Genomic DNA, 23,940 nt, shown 5'->3' with positions numbered 1-23,940 from the left:
CTCAATTGTGTTCGAGGATTACCTGTAGTAGAATAAAGGAGAACTAGGTTCATGGCCAGATTTGGACGTAGAAGCTCATGCAGGACTTTGGGCCAGTCACTGTCTCTTAGTCCCAACTTATGTCATAGGATTGTTGTTGAAAGAATAGGTCTAATACTACACTTAAATATAAACATATATAAAATGCAAATACTGATAAACACTAGCTGAAACCTTTCACTTAGAAATAAGTGAAACCATCGTCAAACAGTGAAGATTAGACCCTGGGTGGAAGTTGTCCAATATGGCTGGATCAATAGATGGCTTATTCAAGAAAAGGTGCATCATCATCTCTATCATAGCAACAGAGACTGCATGCTTTCTCAAAGAATTAATCACTTTGATCCAAAAAACCATGCCTCCCTTGACTAACCAAAGGAGCAGGAAGGGCCAATGATCCAGCATGTAGGTGACAGTGCTCACATTGTCAAGATTGCTGTTCACTTCATTTTGCTAGACATTTGAAGTAGGCCAGGTCAAGAAATAAGCGAGGCAGAGATTCCAGAAATACTCTTTATTGTACAGTAGTAAGGTAAAGGCAGAATTTTGAAAACCTGTCCAGGTTTCTCCCTTTTGTTCTAAACAAAATCAAGATGCAGTTGTTTTTTCTCCTCACATTTTCTTCTTTTTTAGCACTGTGTAACCTTTCTGCAAGGCCCTTGGTAGCTCATACAAACCCACCTCCCTACAGAGGTGGGTTTCAGCAGGTTCTGACCAGTTCTGGAGAACCAGTAGCAGAAATTTTGAGTAGTTCGGAGAACCGGTAGTAAAAATTCTGACTGGCCCTGCTCCCATCTATTCTTTGCCTCCCAAGTCCCAGCTAAGCAGGAGGAAATGGGGATTTTGCAGTAACCTTCCCCTGGATTGGGGAGGGAATGGAGATTTTACAGTATCCTTCCCCTGCCACGCCCACCAAGCCACGCCATACCATGCCCACCAAGCCACGTCCACAGAACCGATAGTAAAAAAATTTGAAACCCACCACTGCTTCCCTATCCAAAGGTCAACTCTACATTTATTTCCTATCCCTTAAGCCAGCTCCTTCATTCTGCAAGTGGTATCTCAGATTCGGCCGGCTGGAGAAGCCACTTGGAGCAATTACTGAAAATATTCTTTTCCTTTCAGAATTACAGAAATCGACTATAGATGTGTGCAGACTGACTCACTAAACCGAATATCTTAAAGCCCAGATGGAAACAAGCGGGACACACAGGGCTTTGAGGCAGACAAACTGATTCCCCACTCTTATAGAGCTTCATGGTGCCAACAAGCTGTATGCTGACCATAATAAACCCCATATTCTTCCAAGTGTCATATCCACAAATTACCCTATATTCACTCCACTGTTCCAACTTCCTTCCTTCTCCCAATACCAAGTTCTTGTTTGTCCTCTACCAGGGTTTGAATTACCAGCATCACTGATATGCCAAAATCTTTTTGCACCATGACAATGAGGGAGGGGGTGAATTCAATAAATGACAAAATATTAAACTTCTTTGATAACCTGACAGTATTTTCACACGGTAACCATGATGGAAAAAAGCCCTTATCATTTCATCCTTAAAGCCAGTCATTTTTAAATGTCATTTTGGCTTTTAATCCGCCCTATAAAATGGACTAGGCTGAGAATGTTTAATCCAATAAACTTGATCAGATTTTTGAAGCCAGCCTAATTTCCTTCTGACAACTTTTTTTCCTCCTCTTTCCCACATACTGCTAGTATTTCTCAACCTCAGCCTTTTAAGATGCGTTCAATTCAACTCCAAGCTGACTAGAGAATTCTGGGAGCTGAAACAATGTTCTAATAATCTTAAGAGCTGTTTGACAATGTAAAAGAATCTCACTACTGTAATGGATTCTTTGTAAAAGCTAGAGTCTATTATGGATTTGTAGTTTCAAGATTGCTAAATTGAGTTGGCCTAAGCAACCTCTAAGATTATCTTCCAGTACTAAAATTCTAATTGTATACACTAATACTTTTTTCCTTTATCTACAGTGATTTTTCAAGTTCTGGTTTAGATGATTTCCTGACACTTGGTATTTCAAGTTTTTAGCTGGAGTTGCCCACACAATTTGGACTTCTTAATCAGACATGCAAGCATCCACATATATAGTGTCTTCCTTGAAAATATGAATTGCATTGCCATATAAACTATCTACTAGCAAACAATTTTTCTTTTATCTCACTGAACAATCCTGGGAAAGGTACATGGGATTTCAAAATAATTTACACAATCAAGAAATCTTCAGAATCTTTGAAACACTTCATGCAAAGCATGAAAAATCCAGAGCATCTGTTTCACAAAAAATGACTAACCTGGGGCATTCAGTCATGAGAAATTGTTCTGTGCAAATTCCACTGAAGTAGGAGCTGAAGAAACAATGCCTTTTCTGGACGAACTCCATTGAAACAGAACACAAATACTTCACTTGTACAATCCAGCTACAAATTAAAAGTTACATCACTTCAACCTACTGAAACTGACTATATAGCAAAGGGGAAAATTCATTATTTTTTATTATCACGTCTTAGTTGTCTATATAGATGTGTCATCTGCATGAAAGACAAAATGAATTTCAATAAAAGCAAGAATTCTGAAAGATGTATTGATTTAAGTGACATATCCTATTCATAGAACAAAATGTCACTTTTTAAATAGATTGGATTGGCATATTATTAAAACTAATAGTATGCCAATTATTTTAAAATATTTATCAGTTAATCCATACACACACCCATTTATCTCTCTCTCTCTCTGTGTATCTATGTAGCAGGGGTGGATTCTACTTACCTTTACTACTGGTTCGCAGTGGGGCCGCGCGCGCTTCGCTTGCTCTTCTGTGCAAGCGCAGAAGCTTCTGCGCATGCACAGAAGCTTCTGCGCATGCACAGAAGCATTTTGATGTCAAGGTCAGTGGACGGAGCCTCCTGCCGGTTTTACTACCGGTTCTATAGAACCAGTGCGAACTGGGGGCAACCCACTACTGCTATGTAGGTATGTATACATATGTATGAACAAGGCCAAAATGTTATTGTCCAAAGAAACCATGGAATGTGATTTTGTGCCTTAGAGAAAACAAGAAAGGCAAGTTATTAAGGCAAATGTCAATGACATACTTCCTTCAAACAGTTTTATTTGAGAAACAAAAAGTTGCACACACAGACAAAGACAGCAGCACTGTTAAAAAATAGCTTCACAAATTATATACATTAAAGAACTCAGTGATTTAACACTGTAATTGTGTAAAAAGCCGTAACATACATATATCAGGTCTACTAACTTTAACTGAAGCGCAACACAATACAAATTTAAAACAAAATTCATTTAACCCTCCTTAATTCAACAAAAATTAAAAACCTCCTCCTTCCACAATGAAAAAATAAAAATAAAAACCTTCAAACTTTGGTGCTATTCACAACCAATATGAAAAGCCTTGTGCTAAATAGGCTCTGAATCTATCGCATTCAAAACTCACATTTGGCCAGACAACTCGCTCTTGTATGACATAAAACATTCGGAACTTACAAAAATAGTACTGAACTGAAAGCAGCCAACTTCATAACCAGGATATGTACATACACCTGTTTGTTTCTGAAAGGTGCCTCAGTCAAATTGTGAACATTTCTTTGAGTTATATACAAAATATTCTCTGTGTAAAAAGGTTAGACTTCACCAAAATTCTGTACACACGTGCTGTAGAGATTTACAATCTGACTCTTAAAAAAAAAAAAAAAAGGCCCTAGCACAAACCCTGTGGAACTAAATGGGGTCAGCGCTAGCAGCACAGTTCAAGGACTGGGGTTCTAACCCATCATTTAAGGCAATAAATATTCCTGTTGCTTCTCTTTAAACATTTGTGTAGTTGGGTATACAGCTCAACAATACTATAAACTCAACCAGAGTAAGAATTGTTCTGCTGAAATTGTCTGAAAACAAATTATTAATTAACAAACATCTTTCATCCTATGATTTATAAGCTAGCAAGAAACCTGCTATCTACTTAAGATAGGCAAGCATCAACTCCAGATTGGAGATTTTATGCATCTGTTTGGAATGGTGCAATTGAGGTCAGTTGGTCTTCCTCATGATGGTAGAAAAATCCCTCAGCATAAATTTACCAGCGTAAATCTGGTTTACAAAGGCCATGGCTTAGGCCAGGGGTCCTCAAACTTGGCAGCTTTAAGACTTGTGGACTTCAACTCTCAGAATTCTGGGAGTTGAAGTCCACAAGTCTTAAAGCTGCCAAGTTTGAAGACTTCTGGCCTAGGCAATTTCTACTTGGATGAACTGTATAACATGAGAAAACAAAGTCCATGGGAAATGCTGCAACAAATTAAATTTGCAGGGAATTTTAGTTAAGAGCTTTACTCTCCTGATAAATTGTCACAGAGTCATGTATGACAATTCTCTGTCCATGTTAAACTGTGGGCACCCATCAATCACACATGAACATTTTATGCAAACTGAGGCCATTCCAAAATTCTCAAAAAGCCTTCTGAAGCCTTTCTCTCTAAAGATAGATCACAACAGTTCAGAAACAAATCCATATAGAATGCTTATAGTGAACACCAAATTCAGTTAATGCTTTGAAGGAAAAATGAAATGGAAAAAAGAGAGAACCCAAACAGGTCACAATATCATACATGCAGTAGATATTACAACTGCTCTTGCATATGCTAACAGTATTTAAGGACATGATAGAATACCCCAAACTCGCACTTAGAAATAACCCACATGGTTTGAAATGCATTATATATAATTCATATACGTGAGTGTTCATTATACTGTATATATTTACATACATATACACAAAACCACCCTGATGTTTTTAAAAGGCCATATCACAAAACAGAAGATATGGATTTAAGATTCTGAATATTAGAATATACTTTCACTTTAAAAAGAAACCAAATATGCATACCTATGTATGGCGGAAATCATATTGACAAAAATAATTTGTTACCAACATTACATTAAATAGATGGTTTTATAAGTTTCCTTAATAATTACATATATAGAAGACAAAGAAGCTTTGATTCACAAAAAATAGAGCATTTGTAACAATTACAGTTTTTAGCCCATAATGGGAAGAAGTAGCAAAATGTTATAAATCTCCAAGGACACAGAGCACCTACTATATCAGTTTAAAAAAATATATATTTTCAGGATGAACTAAATGAAAGCATAGTCCTTTTTTTTCACCTGACCCTATCCCACCCATCCTTTTTTTCATATTTATCTTTTCCCCCTTTTGTTTCCAGCTGGGGGTTTCTTCAGCTGGAGAAGTTGTCCTCCTGTACCAAAGCTTGCAGAGGCTGGATTGGACACCCCAAATGTCAGGCCAGCAGATGCTGTGATGCCAGGATTGCTGAAGTTAAACCCAGATGTGCTCGAATTGCCAAAGCCTTGTAAAGGAGGGGAAAACATTTCAAAGTGAACAGATGTGATCACATAAAGCACAACGGATTTTGAGTTCTTTAAGCGTGAAGTGCAATTTGAAAATGCTGGGGATCCCTTGCTGCCTGATAAGCTACATAGCATGGGAAGCTCAAATAATGCTAAATGAAGTATAATCTATATAATATGGACAATATTATTAGGAGACTGAAAGAAGCTAGTATTATGTCTATTCAATTTTACCATGAGTGGAACATAGGTTTATAGGATTTGAATTTTTAATTTAAAGAGACGTTAAATTAACTTTCAGAGTTAAAAATAAGAGACATTTCAAATTAACTTTACCTTTAGCTCAAAAGCAATGTAACTCTCAGAAGCTTATAACCTTATCACAAGGCAAAATAACACAGTCAATCTTTGCTACCTGAAGGCCTCTATATAAGCTGGAATCACAACTCCCTTAATTCCCAATGAGCCTGACTAATCCAAATTTTTGGGAATTGCAATCCTAACTCACCCAAAATGTACCAGGAAAGTTATTAAGTTTATGTGGGCAGGATGTTTGAACAGTGATTTGGAAAAAATGCTTCAAACACTGAGTAAGCAGAGCACTTCTTTTCCAATCAATAAAACCGCCCAACTATTTTTTAACCTTTTGTGCCCAACTATTTTTTAACCTTTTGTGCAAATCTGGAAAAGGTGCTATTGTTTTAAGAGTCACATTAACATTAAAGACAGAAATGAAACCCAGTATTTTGAGAACATTCATTACAAGTGGCCCACATGGAAGCCTGAAAAAAATTAGACTGTTATTGAAAAGGAAAAAAAACTGAACTACAGATTCTGGAATCATGGGTGGTTTTTTTTTTTTTTTTGTCATAATGTAACAAAAATGGAATATATAGAACTTCACAGACTAACTTTGGGGTAAAGTGTTATTTCTCAGCCTAACTTACACTACAGTTACTGTTATTTCTGGGGTGGAAAAAGAATTCTACATAAGCTATTTTGAACTTCTTGAGGTGAAGGGAACAGAAATCCATCACTGCATAAAAAAGCAAGCAGGCAGTTCTGGGGAAGAAACAGCAAACTAAAGACAGCAAAGTGGTGATTTTGTTCTTATTGTTCTTTTTTATATATAACGTAAAGCTTATTGATAGGCTCTTCTGGATTTCATCTCTTCCAGTTGTTGGAAGAAATGTCCATCTGGGTACAGTTCCAGTTGGGGAAGAAAGACACTGGAAACATGGTGACTGCTTGGAAAGATGGTTTTTAATGGTGGACAGGACCACATGGTTTGGGGTCCTGGGTGGGGGCGGAAGGGAAGAGATGCTGAGAGTGCCTGGGTTTTATGCCCTCTCTGGGCTTTTGAATTTGAGCTTGTATTCTGATTGGTTGTCAGATTCCATGGGGTCATGCAGGGGCAATTCTGTAGGCTGTCTGAGTCCCAAGCTTGGTTGACTCTTGCTGGGTGATGATGTAATGAAAGGGCTTTGGGATTCCTATTATGGCTCTGCCTGAAGGAGGTAGATCTTTGTTATGTAAAATAGACTGGCTCAGGCCTTAATGGCCCATTGAGAAAGGTGGGGTGGGGGTGAGTTTCTGCATCCCTTTTAGGGGAAATATTCTGCCCTTTTAATATTTCCTAAAATATCTCATTTTCCTAGGAGAGCACTGGGTGCTAACTTCCTACACTATTTTAAAATGGCATGGAAGTGTTTATTAGTTTTCAGAAGTTGTGCTCATGGGACTTCAGAAATGCTGAAGAGATTTGAGGGTCAGTTTTTCAAATCTACTGCAGTTCAGAAAAGCAACAGTTTTGTATATAAAAGACCCAATACAGACAGGGCAAAATATTTAATACATTTTAAAAAGGGTAGGCTTAGCAGCTTTAGGAATGAAAATGAATAAGTATAAAATATTTATGTTCTAATTATTCTATTCCCCACTCATCTAGTCAGCAGTGATTACAAATAGATGCAATTAAACAGCAAAGTCTTTTTCTTTTTAAGTAATTGACATGCATCTCAGTAAATGCATATTCTTTCCCCAGTTTTAATCTCTTGCTGTTCTCTTTAGAGAGTTAAGAAAACAAGATGAGGATCCTAAAAAAACTTACCTGCAAAAAAAAAAAAAGCTACTTGAACACAATGAAATAAATTATAAATTAATCTGGTCAGGGTTGCGCTACGAAATTACTATGATCTGCCCATTTCTCTAATTGTGATAATTAGCACACTGTCTTCTGTTTGAATTATGTGCTTCCAATTTCTGTTATATTCAATCAAATTAGTAATCTAATGAATAGCATTCTCAGATTTTGTAGATCGAGGGGGGAGCTATGATCCTGGCAACTGAAAAAGCCTGCTGGATGCCGATTGCTATCTGCCAGATGGGAGAATAGCAAACCCCAAACAACATTACCATGTTATTAGTAGTATAATTAAATATAAGATGATGATTTGGTTATGATACAGCTTCTCCTTGGTTTTTCTCTACATTTTTAGTTTTCATTCATCTAATTCTATTATTCATGCTGGTTTATTATTTATTACCAAAAATACTGTAGTGTTAATACTAAAAAAAACCTTTTAGTAATAGTCAATTCATTCAAAGGTAGGGAATCTGGGATCTTCTACATTTTATTAACCATTCCCTTTTACCCCTGGGAAACGATGGTGAGATTTGTCATTCAGTAACATCTCCAGCTATAAGTGAGTTAATTAAGTATTATATAAAGGTATACTCAGTGAAATTATCAGGACTGACAAGAGAATTCTGCATGTCAGAAATGCTACAAAATATTTATGTCATCGATTAGAAACTATAACTGCAGATGGGCTACTAAGAAACTTTTAAAAGCTATCCTCTAAGTTCAGTGTTTTTAATATCCCCACCGTAACAGATTAACAAAGTTGGAAGGGACCTTGTAGGTCATCTAGTCCAAACCCCTGCCTTAGCAGGAGACCCTACACCATTTCTAACAAATGGCAGTCCAATCTCTTCTTGAAAGCCTCCAGTGATGAAGCTCCCACAACTTCCAAAGGCAACTTCTGTTCCATTGGTTGATTGTTCTCACTGTCAGAAAATTTCTCCTTATTTCTAGGTTGAATCTCCCTTGATAAATTTCCATCCATTATTCCTTGTCTGACCTTTGGGCGCCTTGGAAAATAGCTTGACTCCCTCTTCTCTGTGGCAGCCCCTTAAACATTGGAAGACTGCTATCATGTCTCCCCTGGTCCATCTCTTCACTAGACTAGCCAAGCCCTGTTCCTGTAACTGTTCTTCAAATGTTTTATCCTCCAGTTCCCTAATCAGCCTGGTTGCTCTTCTCTGCACTTTTTCCAGAGTCTCAACATCTTTTTTATAGCATGGTGACCATTAAACATGATTATTGTATATTGAAAAATTTCACTATTTTGTGATATTTGGATTCTGCTAAAGAAGGCATTTGCCTGCTGTGGAAATGATATATAGTGGCATTATCTGAACTTCAGCCTGGTATATGAGTAACTGACAAAGTACCATACTCTTGTCTTTTCCAATTGAAAATGAACTTTGATGTATGTGCTGGGGAGGAATGTTACGAGGATTGATGGATCAGGCCCAATGAAGAGACTTGAGTCATCAGGTTAATTATATCTCTTTTATTTACAGGTTCTGCACATCATCACTGGTTACATCTGGGACTGAACAACATGGAGGATTGTGCCCACCTTTTATACCTGTGGGCGGGGATTCAGGTAAGGAGGGGTCTATGGGAGGAGCTGACCAGGTGGGTGTCTGGGTTAACCCCTGCACTACTGAACTGTAGCTGACCCTAGGCACGGGTAGGGCATTTATACCTGACAAATCCCCCTCTAAATGCCTGACCTGTGTCTGTAATCCTGACTGACTGTGTGGTACCTTGAGGCGAATGTTGAGCTTGGAAACTAAGTGTGAGTGTTGTTTGCCTTGTAGAGGTTTTGTGAGTATGTCTGCGGTCTGTTCTTCTGTGTCGCAGTGTATGGCCTTTATGAAACCGATTCTGGAGAGCTGTCTCACGTGTTTATACTTTATGTCTATGTGCCTTGACCTTTGCCCTACAGCGTCGGACATTGATATTTCTATGGCGGCCTTGTTATCCTCGTAGATATTTATTGGGTAAGCTGGTTCTCTCCACATGCTGGCGAGTAGGTCGTCGAACCAGATGAGATTGTTGGCGGCTTTGGAGAGGCATATGTACTCGGCTTCAGTGGTCGAGGTTGCCACCAAGATCTGTTTACCTGTGTACCAATGCACCGGACTGTTATTTAAGTAGAATATGTACCCAGACGTGCTTTTCCGGCCTTTGGCGTCTCCGGCCCAGTCAGCATCAGCGTAACATGAGAGGATGGGTTCGTCGGATTTTTCAGGCTCTAGGGTCAAGCATGCATTGGCACTTTGTTTCAGGTATCTTAGCACCCTTTTCACCGCGTCCCAGTGGTATGTGGTGGGTTTGCTCACGTGCCTGGAGAGTAAATTAACGGATAGAGCAATGTCTGGCCTTGTCCAGTTAGCGATATACAGGAGGGAGCCTATGACTGACCTGTACAGCGTGTTGTCTCCAAATTCGGGTGATTCATCATGCATGTTTTTTAGGAAGTCCGTCTGCATGGGTGAATCACACCCCTTGGCGTCTGCCATGTTGCACTTGTGGAGTAACTCTTCTATTTTCTCTTTCTGTGACAGTTGGAAACCTTTTGGTGTTTGGTTGACTTGCACCCCCAGGTACCGGTTTATCCTTCCAAGGTATTTTAGGGTGAAGTGCTCGCTCAGCCTGCTGGCGAAGATGTTGCGGTTTCCTTCGTGCTTGCTGATGTATAGAATGTCATCCACGTAAACTAGGATGTATTCTGGCGAGTCCCCCTCTTTCCTGGTGAAGAAACAGTTGTCGGCTATGGTCGCCGTGAATCCCATAGACTTCAAGGCCTCTACCAGGCATTCGTACCAGCGTTTGCCTGATTGCTTTAGCCCGTACAGGCTTTTGTGAAGTAACCAGGTGTCCCCTCTGTTGGTTTCTTTGCTGTGGGGAGCTCTGATGTATATCTCTTTGTCTAGTTTGGCATGCAGGTAGGCGGTCTGCACGTCGAATTGGTGCACCTCCAGCCCTAGCAGGGATGCGATGACCAAGGCGCTTTTGACGCTCTCTGTTCTTACGGTGGGCGAATAGGTGTCTGTGTAGTCCTCCGGAAACCTTTGAGCAAACCCCTGGGCAACTAATCTTGCTTTGTATAGGCTTTGGCCACCCTCTAAGTTCTTGACCTTGAAGATCCATCGGGTGCCTATTGTGTTCTTGCCCTCTGGGACTTTGGTGGGGGTGTATACCTCTAGCTTCCTCAGGCTGTCCAGTTCTTTGGCCATGGCTAACTCCCACTTTGCCCTCTCTCCCTGGGGTAGTCTCAGTACCTCTTCGTAGGAGTTTGGCGTAATGTGGTTCGTGTGCACGTGCATCACGTAATCATTTAATCTTCTTGGCAGTTGGTTTCTGGTTGACCTGACCGGTCTGGTTACTGTCTGCTCAGTGTCATGTAGATGTCTGGCCTCTCTTTGTGTCAGTGATTCGACACTTATCTTGGGATGGTTTTCTTTCCATCCCTCAACCTTGATGCCTTGGAGATTGGGCTTGGGCCTGCCCCCTTCCTGTTTACCCACTGTCTCGTTTTTGTTTTGAGCCTGCTCGATTGGACTATCCTCTCGCTTGGTGGGTACCTCGTTTAAGTGTATTCTGGACCAGTTGGCTTGTTCATGGAATGCTGCTGTCCTAGATACCACGAATCTATTATTGCTGTCCACAAACCTGAAGCCCTTGGTTCCTGGCTCGTAACCCATAAACCTCAGTCTTCTGGATACCTTATCCCCTTCAGTCCTGTCCTGGTCAGTGTCTTCTGTGATCTCTGAGCTGTTATATACGCTGTGGGTGTCTTTCTTGTAGAAAGTTATGTAAGGTAATCCTTGGTTGACGGTTACTCTCCCTATATCTTCCCCTTCCTTGCTAACTTTGACATTACCTTTGGTAAAAGTCACCTCAACCCCTGATTCCTTGCTGAGCTTTACTGCGGCTAGGATGTTGTGGGGTATCTCCGGGACTAGCAGTACCCCCTCTACTTCCCCTATGCCTGGCAAAGTGACTGTCCCCTTGCCCGTCACTCTAACCTGGTTTTGGTCCGCAACTTTGATTGAAAAATCCTCCCTCTTAAATGATGAGAGTAGTTTCTGATTGTAGGTGGTGTGGTTGGAGGCTCCTGAGTCTAGGAGCCATGAGCTGGCATCTATGCCTTGATGTGTGGTGTGTGCGTGCTCCCCTATCCCGTATAGGGATCCTGTTCTACTGTCGCGCGAGCTATCTCTGTTCCCTCTCCTGTCCCTGGGATTGGGTGAGTCCCTGCGCCTATACCTTTCTTCAGATGTGTGTCTTTCCGTTTGTCTGTACCTATGCTCTGGCCTGCCCCTCTCCCTATAGTTCTTGGGGCAGTCCCTTTTGATGTGCCCCCTCGATCCGCAGATGTAGCATTCTGGCGTGTTGTGCTGTTTCTCTTGAAAGGCTACTCTCTTCTCACTCTTATGTTCTCTGGGGGGGCCGGGGCGGCTTCTCCTCAGGTTATCCTCCGCGATCAGCTTGTTGGATAGCTTCTCCACGGATAGCATTCCCAGACTAACGGTGTCTAAGTGTGTTAGAAAGTTATTCCATGAGTGATCTAAAGAGTTAATTATTACGCTCTTCATGATCTGGTCGGAAATAACTTCTCCCCTAAGGTGTAGTTCTGCTCTGGTACCGCTTAAGGACACTAAGTGCTCACTCATGGGGGTCCCTGGCTTAAGTCTGGCGGAGAAGAAGTCTTTGGAAATTTGTGTGGTGGTGGACACACTCTCACTATAGAACAACCCAAACATTTTCCCTATAATTTCTGATACAGTGAGGTTATGGCCAATACAGTGGTAAATTGTGGGGGATATGCTGGCAATTAAAAGATAGAATGCCTTATGGTGCATGCAATCCAGCTCTAAAGTCCATGGTTTCTCTGGGGGGTCATTAATAAAATGAGACATGTTTTCTTTCAGGAACACCACCTGGAGCTGCTGTGACCACTCTAGGATATTGCCCCCATCCATCCTCAACTTGGGAAAGTCTACTGGTAAGTTCCCAGCACTATTTGTAAAGTTACTTACTGCTGGCTGCTGTCCATGGTTCCTTATGTGCCTATAGCAGCAGTAAGGCATGGGAACGCTTGCCGGTAGTTTAAAAGTCCCGCTTTGTAATTTTTTTCTCTTTTCTTCTTCTAGGCGGAAGAGCGCATGCGCGAAGTCCATTTCAGCTCCGCCGTCGCCGAGGAAGGACCTGTTCGTCGCGGCTCCGCTGTAGAGGCCTCTATCGGTCGGGTAGGCCTCGGCTTCGGTTTGGGGGGTCCAGGTGTGCTCCGGGAGGCGTCGTCCAGCAGCTGCTTCTCCGGAATGAAGATCCTGGCGGCGTTGAGGCTCCGGCGATGGCTGTAAGTAGCTGCCCCAGTCCATGCGGTCCGGGGTGTGCGGCCTGGGCGATCGGAGGCGCGGTGTCCCTGGGGTGCGTAGGTGGGCTGGCGGGCTGGCACGGGCATCAGTGACTCTCGGGTGGGTGCTTCGTTGTCCCTCTCCTCGCCTTCCTTTCTGTTTTGGCCTCTCCGGTTTCTCTTTTGTGATTTTGAGGCCTGGGCCAAAGGCGGCAGCAAGGGTCTTCATGGCCCTATCGACTTGCCGCTCGCTGGGGGTGTACCAGGGGTCCGAGTCTGATTCTGTCCCCTCCCCCCGGTCACTTTCTTCATGGTTTATGGTCCGGCATTTTTCGCGCGCCGGCCATTTTGAATTCTGGCTGCTGATTGGTTGGGGGTCGGCCATCTTGTCCGACCACGTGGACAAAGATGGCCGCCGTTTCAAATTTTGAGCGGGGCTTCGGGGCTCGGTGGCCGTTGGGGGTGCCCTTTTGGGCGATCCACTCACCGAGTCCAGCTCCTCGAGTTCGGAGTCCGATTCTCCTTCGCTCCTTGCCACCTCGCGGTCGATTATGAAGCTCCGCAGGTCGGCAAGGAGGTTCTTGTCGCCGGCTCGCTCCTCCAACAGCTGCAGGACGTCGAGTCTTAGCTTTTCTTCTTCTTGGTCGTCGTGGTGAGTCCTTTTCCCTTTCTTGATCTCCCCCTTTTCTTCCATCGCGGTGGTTTTGGGGGTGGTTGGGGTTCCTGCCTTCCCTGGCGAGTCCGATGGGTTGCTTTCCCGTTGCTTCAGAGGTGTCGCCATTCCGCAGGTAGGTATGGGTCCTTGTCTTGTGGTTTGGTGTCTCTGGGTCTTACCAACCATCCTCTGCTACCATTTTGTTACGAGGATTGATGGATCAGGCCCAATGAAGAGACTTGAGTCATCAGGTTAATTATATCTCTTTTATTTACAGGTTCTGCACATCATCACTGGTTACATCTGGGACTGAACAACATGGAGGATTGTGCCCACCTTTTATACCTGTGGGCGGGGATTCAGGTAAGGAGGGGTCTATGGGAGGAGCTGACCAGGTGGGTGTCTGGGTTAACCCCTGCACTACTGAACTGTAGCTGACCCTAGGCACGGGTAGGGCATTTATACCTGACAAGGAAAATAGGAAGAAGTAATTTTGTCCTTATTAAATAGCCTCAGAGCTTATGAAAAGTGTAAAATGGAAGGACCTTGGAAAGATCTGTTTCCCCATAAAACAGATGAAGGATGGGCCATTAGCTAAACCAGTGATGGCGAACCTTTTTGGCACCGAGTGCTGAGAAGGTCGCACAGAAACATTGCACATGCACAATGCATGCTCATCAGGGCCATGCTCCGGAAAAGCCAAACTTCCGAGTTCTAGCACGCATGTGCGCCCAACAATCAGCTGGCCAGCACGCATGCACATACCAGTTTTTGGCACTGCTGTGCATGTGAAGGACAGCTGATTGTCGTGAGAGCATGAGCGCAAGAAACCCAGAAGACAAACAGGCAAGGCTGAGCGTGCCGGTGACATGGCTTCACATGCTACTTTGGGCACGCGTGCCATAGGTTCACCATCACGGAGCTAAACTAACAATTTAAAATGAATATCAACAATATCTTAACATTTATAATTAATACCAAAGGAATATACTCATATATATCATCATCAGTTTTAATACTTTGTGTCTGTTGCTGTTATTAAAACACACAAAATCTTGAGAAATCAGATGTTACGACCCGATTCATTCCAGACAAGAGCCACATCTGAAGGAAGGCTCTGTAGCAAAATGACTTAAAAAATACAGACTTTTTAAGAATTAGTGTTTGGCTCTTCAGCAACAAAATATATTTTATTTCTGTTTCCCTCTATTTCTGTAAACATTCTTCACAATATAAATGGATGCAACTAATTTATTTTCTGGCCCTGCAGATAAGTTCAAGATCCTTGGAAAAATATAACCATTCAATCATATGTTTGTCCTTTGGTTATCTTTGCAAAAAATAAAATAAAATTGATAAGCTCGCACAGTTAGATCTGCAAAAGAAAAGACATGTAACAAAGAAATAAAGCACTGGTGGAAGTCCTTTTGAGATGGGCAAGAACCAGGAGGAGCTTTGGTAACAATGTCACTAATAAAATCAAATTAACCCAGTAATAGTGTGGCTCAGTGGCTAAGACGCTGAGCTTGTCGATCAAAAGGTTGACAGTTCAGCGGTTCAAATCCCTAGTGCTGCATAATGGAGTGAGCTCCCGTTACTTATCCCAGCTTCTGCCAATCTAGCAATTCGAAAGCACGTAAAAAATGCAAGTAGAAAAATAGGGACCACCTTTGGTGGGAAGGTAACAGTGTTCTGTGCGCTTTTGGCGTTTAGTCATGCCGGCCACATGACCACAGAGACGTCTTTGGACAGCGCTGGCTCCTCGGCTTTGAAATGGAGATGAGCACCACCCCTAGAGTTGGGAACAACTAGCACATATGTGCGAGGGGAACCTTTACCTTTTAGTGTCTGTAAAACTTTTATTACTTTCTTCTGATTTGGCTCTGAGAAGGAAAATGCTTTGGTTTTCTTGGGATAAGAGTTCGGAAACCTATGGCCTTCCAGATGTATAGTAGTTAAAGGCAGGCACATATGGCTATCTCTCGGATTTTTTTTTTCATGGTCTCCAAAGGATGGAAGTAGGAGTCTGAAGCAGACCTTCAAAGAAGGCAGACCAATTATGGGAAACAAAACCTACATAGCTGATAGAATCATAGAGCTGGAAAGGGCAATTAGATCATTAAATTTAATCCCCTGCTCAGTAGCTGCCCAGTTAACAGGCTTCGTTTCTAGGCTTCCTGGAATAATTAGTTTTGGCTCCAAAGCTATTTCCTAGAACCCATTTTGGGGGATTCTACCACTAGCTGTAGCCCTATTTAGAGCGTGCTGCTCATAGTTTTCTATGGGTGTGGTTGAGCTCTCTATCAGAAATGCTTCTGGAGACATACTTCATTTGCACTTTAATCAATGAACATGTGTGGCTTGCACTCTAACAACTGAAAAATGAATAAGCAGCCCTATCCTTTTACAATATACATACATGGATATGCAGCAGTGGGATTCAAATAATTTAACAACCGGTTCGCTCAGAGTCAGGTTGGCTGTCGTGGGAGGCATGGCCCATCCCCATCCTCCACCTCCACCACACATGTGGGACAAGCCTCTCACGATGGGCCAACTTGACCCTGGGTGAACCGGTTGTTAAATTATCCCACCCCCCACCCCGCTATCAAAGTGGATCCTGGGCACGGCGCTGCACTGCAATGGAGAAACGGGCAACGGAGCAGCCGGTGCGAGAGAAGGAGAAGGCCACTTTCCCTATTTCTTCCCCTTGTTCCTCCTCCTTCCCTTCTGCCGGCTGCTCCGTTGCCCTTTTCTCCATTTGCAGCGCAGCGCCCAGGATCCACTTAGATAGCAGGGTGGTGGTGGTAATTTAACAACTGTTTCACCCGAACTGGTGCGAACCAGCTGAATCCCACCATTGTGTATATGTATATCAGTGGTGGGTTCCTCCCAGTTCGGCCCGGTTCCGTGGAGCCGGTAGCGGTGACGATATGACATCACCAAACCGGTTCTTCGCCCCTGCCCCCCCACCCCCCCCCGCGTTATTCTTACCTTTTATTTGGCCCTACCCCCAATCTATTGCTGCCTCTGAGTCCCAGCTGATGGATGGAGGGAAAAAAACTGTTTAAACTCTTGCCATGGGGCTTCAAAAGGCCGCCCTACAGCTGATCAGTGCTAAAAGAAAACAACAAAAGTAGACTAGTGCCTGCAAAAATACATGAATAGACCAGTGCCTGCAAAAATACATGAGTAGACCGGTGCCTGCAAAAATAAATGAGTAGACCAGTGCCTGCAAAAATACATGAGTAGACCAGTGCCTGCAAAAATAAATGGGTAGACCAGTGCCTGCAAAAATAAATGGGTAGACCAGTGCCTACAAAAATAAATGGGTAGATCGGTACAGCTCTGCAAGCAGTTAAAATCCTGGTAGACCACTACCTCTGCTAAATCCTAAATAATTGTCACATGACAACCAAGCCACGCCCACAAAACCAATAGTAAAAAATTTTACAACCCACCCCTGATGTATATGTGTGTGTGTATACATATATATGTATATCAGGGTGAAATCCAGCAGGTTCTGACAGATTCTGGAGAACTGGTAGCGGAAATTTTGAGTAGTTCGGAAAACCAGCAAATACCACCTCTGGCTAGCCCCAGAGTGGGGAGCGAATGGGGATTTTGCAGTATCCTTCCCCCAGGAGTGGGATGGGAATGGGGATTTTGCAGTATCCTTCCCCTGGAGTGGAGTGGGAATGGGGATTTTGCAATATCCTTCCCCTAGGAGTGGGGAGGGAATGGAGATTTTGCAGTATCTTTCCCCTGCCATGCCCACCAAGCCACGTCCACCAAGTCACGCCCACAGAACCGGTAATAAAAAAAAAATTGGATTTAACCATTGATGTATATGTATGTGTTTGTATACATACTATATGTATGAGTGCATGCATGTGTGCGTATATATAAAAATACATTAATTGCCTAATCAACTCTTGAAGATCAAGCTGTTATTAAAAGCACAGAAGGAGTAAATGTGGTGCCTTTTCCAGAACCATTTGTAACCATGCTAACTTTATTTAGTGTTAAGCAGAATAATCCGAACTCAAATATGAAAAGAAACTGAAAATGAATAAATGCAAAAGCTGATTTGGGTGGAAACATGCAGTGTTGCTTTACTTAGTCTAGGAAGAGGAGCTTTTCCTGAAGAGGAGCTGAAGCATTGGAACCATACAATAATTATTCAAGAGTGGAATTTGGTGGTATTTCAATGTTTTCTAGGATAGTTCTGAGCCTTACCTGTGTAGATGATGGTTTCTTATCAATGCCTGCCAAACAGAAAATGAGAACAGCTTAGACAAACTACAGTACATATTACATTTATGAATCTGTTTTGGGCTAGCATTTTTGTCTTTCATGACTGCAAGACACTCCAATATACATTATATGCATATATTATACTGGTAGTCCTCAACTTACAACAGTTCATTTAGCGACTGTTCAAAGTTACAACGGCATTGAAAAAAGTGACTTATGGCCATTTTTCACACTTATGACCGTTGCAGCATTCCCCTGGCCACGTCTTCAAAATTCAGACGCTTGGTCCCTGACTCATATTTATGACAGTTGCAGTGTCCTGAGGTCATGCGATTTCTTTTTGCAAATTTGTGACAAGGAAAGTCAATGGGAAGCCAGATTTACTTAACAACCGTGTTACTAACTTAACACCTGCAGTGATCCACTTAACAACTGTGGCAAGAAAAGTTGTAAAATGGAGCAAAACTCACTTAACAAATGTCTCACTTAGTAATATAAATGTTAGGCTCAATTGTGATCGTAAGTTGAGGACTATTTATATTAACAATGAGGGCTACTTAATCTGTTTTGTGCTAGATTTCTTTTGTCTCTAACAACTGCAGGACAGTTCAGTGGGAAGAAACTACGATCTTGGTAGCCATTTGATAGATGGGAAGAAACTATGATAACTTGGTTCCTTGGTTTGGCCTGAACTTCTCAGTCCTAGTAGCCATTATGCCTCTCCCCTACTGTCAAACAGGTCTTACCATTAAAAACTTTCTCCTAATGTTTACTTCCAAAACATTAAGCCATGTACATTTCTTATTTATTAACAGAATGGATATTTTGCCTTCCCTACAAAAGTGCTCCTAATAACTAAAAACAAAATAAATGTTAAAAGCATAATAGCCAAAATAGATTAGGGCAGTATTGGTAAACCTTTTCGGCACCGAGTGCCGTTTTTTTTCTCCTTTCCGGTGCTCCCGTGTGCGCGAAGGCCAGCTGGCCGGCACATAGGTGGACACTGGAACCCAGAAAAGCAACAGGTGACAGCTGGCGTGCCCAGAGAGATGGCTCTGCGTGCCACTTCCGGCACATGGACTATTGTAATGCTCTCTACATGGGGCTTCTCTTGAGGAGCACCCGGAGGCTCCAACTGGCGCAGAGTGCGGCCGCGCGGGTGGTTATGGGAGCGACATGGCGCTCCCATGTGACACCTCTCCTGCGCGAGCTGCACTGGCTCCCGGTGGTCTTCCGGGTGCGCTTCAAGGTTTTGGTTACCACCTTTAAAGCGCTCCATGGCTTAGGACCTGGTTATCTACAGGACCGCCTACTACCACCACTAGCCTCCCACCGGCCAGTACGCTCTCATAGAGAGGGACTCCTCCGGGTGCCGTCAGCCAAACAATGTCGGCTGGCGACCCCTAGGGGGAGAGCCTTCTCTGTGGGGGCACCTACCGTCTGGAATGAGCTCCCCCCAGAGATACGGAGGATCCCAGATCTGCGCACCTTCCGCCGCGCTGTGAAGACTCTTTTATTCCATCAAGCAGGCTTGGCCTAATCTCCTCCCTCTTTTAATATATAAATTTTAATTCTGTTCTTAAATTATTGGGGTGTTTTAATTTGTCTGGGCCAAAATGATTTAATTTGATTTTAACTGGTTTTTTAAATTTTTGTATTTATGTATTTTATTGCTTGGCTGTTCACCGCCCTGAGTCCTTCGGGAGTAGGGCAGTATACAAATCAAATAAAACAAAACAAACAAACAAACAAACATGTACCATAGGTTCGCCATCACGGGATTAGGGAATGCTGATCTGAAGTTATAGAGCTAGCTCTTCATAGGAGCAGACTAGGGATGGGTTCCATTTACCTTCGCTACCGGTTTGCAATGGGAGCACACGGGCATGCTCACTTCGCTCGCATGCGGTGCTTCTGCACATGTGCAGAGCGTCCGTGATGACGGGTGGGTGGAGCCTCCCGCTGCCGTTACTACTGGTTCGCAAGATCTGAACCAAACCGGTTGCAACCCACCACTGGAGCAGACTACATGTTACACAGTAGGTCTCTAACCCGATCTTTGGATTTGTTTCGCCTGCGATCTTTGAACATGGCCTGTGATGTTGTTGAACTACAATTCCTTGTACTATTCACCATTGACAATGGTAAAAATGATAGGTTGGCCATCTCTTGTTTAATAGCAGAAAAGAGGACTTCTTGATTAGAGATGAATGCTTTGGCTGAGTGGAAGAAATACTTCGCTCTCTTAGACTGTCATATATCCATGCCTTATATTGTGCCCAAAACAGATAGCTGGGAAGAAAGTTAAACATCTGTGTTGCTCCAATTCAAAATATATATACATAAAGTCTATTCCCACATGTTCAGGATGAATAAGAGTTTTGGTGTAGCTTACAGAAATATATAGGAGCCTCTTATAGTAATGTAGAGTTTTGTATGGAAATGGGAAGCAAAAATCTAAGATACTATAATAGCCTTGGTATCAACAGGGAAATAAATAACCTGGTAACTACTGCCATCTAGTGGAAATGTAGATAAATGGTAATACCCAGCTATAAAGCTTGTGCTTCAAAGAAAACTAATTTCTTCAGTGTTTTATTTAATATACCAACAACATTTTAGTGAAATTTTAGGTTGATTCATTTTGTTCTCCTTTTTGCTCAGAATTAATATATTCCTATTATTTTACACTGCTATGACAGCTGGAACTTCATTTCCTTGAGGCCATCCAAGACTTCAGATATTTCTTCCAAACATACATTTGACAACAAACTTGAACTTTTAATGATACTGGCTAGATTAGAACTGTTAGATTGAATGGATGATAATTCCTGCTATTAATAAAGAAGTAAAGCTCAGAATGCTTTCCCCACATCTATAAGTGTTGGGACAAGAGTATTGGGGATATGTTTATAATAAGTAATAAAATTACTGATTATAAAACCCACTGGAAAAATTAAGGTAAATTTCAAGATGAATCTTGAACAAAGCAGTATGTTCAGATCAATTCGTTGGCCCAGTTTGTTCTTAGTTTAAACTCACAGGAAAGGCAAACTGAGTTTAAGAAATGTCCCATATTTAACAAAAAATCTATTATCAGATTTTATAGGTCATAACCAGCACTATGAATTGTAATTGCAAAGACAGTGGAAGCGATTGCAACAGAAACATTACTCTTCTATAGAACCACTTGCTTCTCAACAACCAGTCTCCACATTCTGAGAACTATGACTTTTGGGGAGTCACAAGCAGCCCCAACAATAATCTAATCTTGTGTTTATGATGGTGTGATAGCAATAGCAATAACACTTAAGACTTATATACCGCTTTACAGCCCTAAGTAGTTTACAGAGTCAGCCTATTGCCCACAATTTGGGTCCTCATTTTACCCACCTCGGAAGGATGCAAGGATGAGTCAACCTTGAGCCTGGTGAGATTCAAACTGCCAAATTGCAGGCAGCCAGCAGTCAGTAGAAGTAGCCTGCAGTAGTGCACTCTAACCACTGCGCCACCATGGCTCTTCTGTGATACTGGGTGATCAAGGCTTTTGCAGCTTGCATATAGGCAGAGGTAGGTAAAGGACTCCTGGCAATGACCTTCACCAGCTAATTATTCACAGTTGTCATAATGGGCTGGTGATTTTTGAACAAACTCCCTCTTATTTGGATTCAGTTTGAGCTTGTTTTGTCCCCCATTCATTCTCTCATTTCTGCTACACTGGGTTAAAAGCATCCATAGCATTTTCTGCTCAGTCTGGCCTCGATATATATTACTGGGTATCATCTATATATTGATGACTGATCTTTCCAAGCAGATTCATAGATGGCTTGAACAACATGGGGAAACTAAATAAAAGCCTGTAACATCACAGAAGAAAATGGCCAAAGGTTTGAATTTAGTACTTAGTCCTCGACTTAACAACATTTCATTTAGTGACTGTTCGAAGTTACAATGGCACTGAAAAAAGTGACTTATGACTGTTTTTCACACTTATGAGCGTTGCAGCATCCCCATGATCAAAATTTATATACTTGGCCACTTATTTATGATGGTTGCAATGTCCCGGGGTCAATGGGGAAAACAGATTCACGTAATAACCATGTTACTAACTTGGTAATTGCAGTGATTCACTTAACCGCTGTGGCAAGAAAAGTAATAAAATGCAGCAAAATTCACTTAACAAATGTTTTGCTTAGCAATAGAAATTTTGGGCTCAATTGTGTTCGAGGATTACCTGTAGTAGAATAAAGGAGAACTAGGTTCATGGCCAGATTTGGACGTAGAAGCTCATGCAGGACTTTGGGCCAGTCACTGTCTCTTAGTCCCAACTTATGTCATAGGATTGTTGTTGAAAGAATAGGTCTAATACTACACTTAAATATAAACATATATAAAATGCAAATACTGATAAACACTAGCTGAAACCTTTCACTTAGAAATAAGTGAAACCATCGTCAAACAGTGAAGATTAGACCCTGGGTGGAAGTTGTCCAATATGGCTGGATCAATAGATGGCTTATTCAAGAAAAGGTGCATCATCATCTCTATCATAGCAACAGAGACTGCATGCTTTCTCAAAGAATTAATCACTTTGATCCAAAAAACCATGCCTCCCTTGACTAACCAAAGGAGCAGGAAGGGCCAATGATCCAGCATGTAGGTGACAGTGCTCACATTGTCAAGATTGCTGTTCACTTCATTTTGCTAGACATTTGAAGTAGGCCAGGTCAAGAAATAAGCGAGGCAGAGATTCCAGAAATACTCTTTATTGTACAGTAGTAAGGTAAAGGCAGAATTTTGAAAACCTGTCCAGGTTTCTCCCTTTTGTTCTAAACAAAATCAAGATGCAGTTGTTTTTTCTCCTCACATTTTCTTCTTTTTTAGCACTGTGTAACCTTTCTGCAAGGCCCTCTTGGTAGCTCACACAAACCCACCTCCCTACAGAGGTGGGTTTCAGCAGGTTCTGACCAGTTCTGGAGAACCAGTAGCAGAAATTTTGAGTAGTTCGGAGAACCGGTAGTAAAAATTCTGACTGGCCCTGCTCCCATCTATTCTTTGCCTCCCAAGTCCCAGCTAAGCAGGAGGAAATGGGGATTTTGCAGTAACCTTCCCCTGGATTGGGGAGGGAATGGAGATTTTACAGTATCCTTCCCCTGCCACGCCCACCAAGCCACGCCATACCATGCCCACCAAGCCACGTCCACAGAACCGATAGTAAAAAAATTTGAAACCCACCACTGCTTCCCTATCCAAAGGTCAACTCTACATTTATTTCCTATCCCTTAAGCCAGCTCCTTCATTCTGCAAGTGGTATCTCAGATTCGGCCGGCTGGAGAAGCCACTTGGAGCAATTACTGAAAATATTCTTTTCCTTTCAGAATTACAGAAATCGACTATAGATGTGTGCAGACTGACTCACTAAACCGAATATCTTAAAGCCCAGATGGAAACAAGCGGGACACACAGGGCTTTGAGGCAGACAAACTGATTCCCCACTCTTATAGAGCTTCATGGTGCCAACAAGCTGTATGCTGACCATAATAAACCCCATATTCTTCCAAGTGTCATATCCACAAATTACCCTATATTCACTCCACTGTTCCAACTTCCTTCCTTCTCCCAATACCAAGTTCTTGTTTGTCCTCTACCAGGGTTTGAATTACCAGCATCACTGATATGCCAAAATCTTTTTGCACCATGACAATGAGGGAGGGGGTGAATTCAATAAATGACAAAATATTAAACTTCTTTGATAACCTGACAGTATTTTCACACGGTAACCATGATGGAAAAAAGCCCTTATCATTTCATCCTTAAAGCCAGTCATTTTTAAATGTCATTTTGGCTTTTAATCCGCCCTATAAAATGGACTAGGCTGAGAATGTTTAATCCAATAAACTTGATCAGATTTTTGAAGCCAGCCTAATTTCCTTCTGACAACCTTTTTTTCCTCCTCTTTCCCACATACTGCTAGTATTTCTCAACCTCAGCCTTTTAAGATGCGTTCAATTCAACTCCAAGCTGACTAGAGAATTCTGGGAGCTGAAACAATGTTCTAATAATCTTAAGAGCTGTTTGACAATGT

The 23,940-nt window shown here is 42.2% G+C and overlaps 3 protein-coding genes across 8 annotated transcripts in view; 2 read left to right on the top strand and 1 right to left on the bottom strand.

Annotated features, from left to right (window-relative positions):
* The window catches only part of LOC148113305 (uncharacterized), a 32,162-nt gene extending 28,382 nt beyond the window's left edge, over positions 1-3,780 (top strand). Inside the window, exon 6 of one of the 2 annotated variants that reach the window (XM_087894709.1) lies at positions 2,036-3,780. In XM_087894709.1, coding sequence (XP_087750835.1) covers positions 2,036-2,058 — 23 coding nt within the window. In that variant the 3' untranslated portion in view covers positions 2,059-3,780. Of the gene's footprint in view, positions 1-1,164; positions 1,703-2,035 lie in introns of those variants that run through there. The other variant, XM_087894707.1, reaches the window with a different exon arrangement.
* Positions 3,781-9,032: 5,252 nt separating this feature from the next.
* LOC148113304 (uncharacterized) overlaps positions 9,033-23,940 on the top strand; it is a 33,647-nt gene continuing 18,739 nt past the window's right edge. For 2 of the 3 annotated variants that reach the window (XM_087894711.1, XM_087894712.1), the window contains exons 1-4: positions 9,033-9,181; positions 12,519-12,592; positions 12,741-12,946; positions 13,876-13,961. In XM_087894711.1, the coding sequence (XP_087750837.1) occupies positions 12,753-12,946; positions 13,876-13,961 (280 nt within the window). In that variant the 5' untranslated portion in view covers positions 9,033-9,181; positions 12,519-12,592; positions 12,741-12,752. Of the gene's footprint in view, positions 9,182-12,518; positions 12,593-12,740; positions 12,947-13,875; positions 13,962-23,233; positions 23,772-23,940 lie in introns of those variants that run through there. The other variant, XM_087894710.1, reaches the window with a different exon arrangement.
* The window catches only part of NUP58 (nucleoporin 58), a 34,365-nt gene continuing 28,112 nt past the window's right edge, over positions 17,688-23,940 (bottom strand). For all 3 annotated transcript variants that reach the window (XM_034410547.3, XM_087894706.1, XM_087894704.1), the window contains one exon: positions 17,688-17,866. In XM_034410547.3, coding sequence (XP_034266438.1) covers positions 17,778-17,866 — 89 coding nt within the window. In that variant the 3' untranslated portion in view covers positions 17,688-17,777. The remainder of the gene's footprint in view (positions 17,867-23,940) is intronic.

The sequence above is a fragment of the Pantherophis guttatus genome, chromosome 5, assembly GCF_059756535.1.
Source record: "Pantherophis guttatus breed Tessera chromosome 5, ASM5975653v1, whole genome shotgun sequence".
Taxonomy (NCBI): Eukaryota; Metazoa; Chordata; class Lepidosauria; order Squamata; family Colubridae; genus Pantherophis; species Pantherophis guttatus.
Note: the sequence above shows the minus strand (reverse complement) of the source record. Positions and strands in the feature narration are given on the sequence as shown.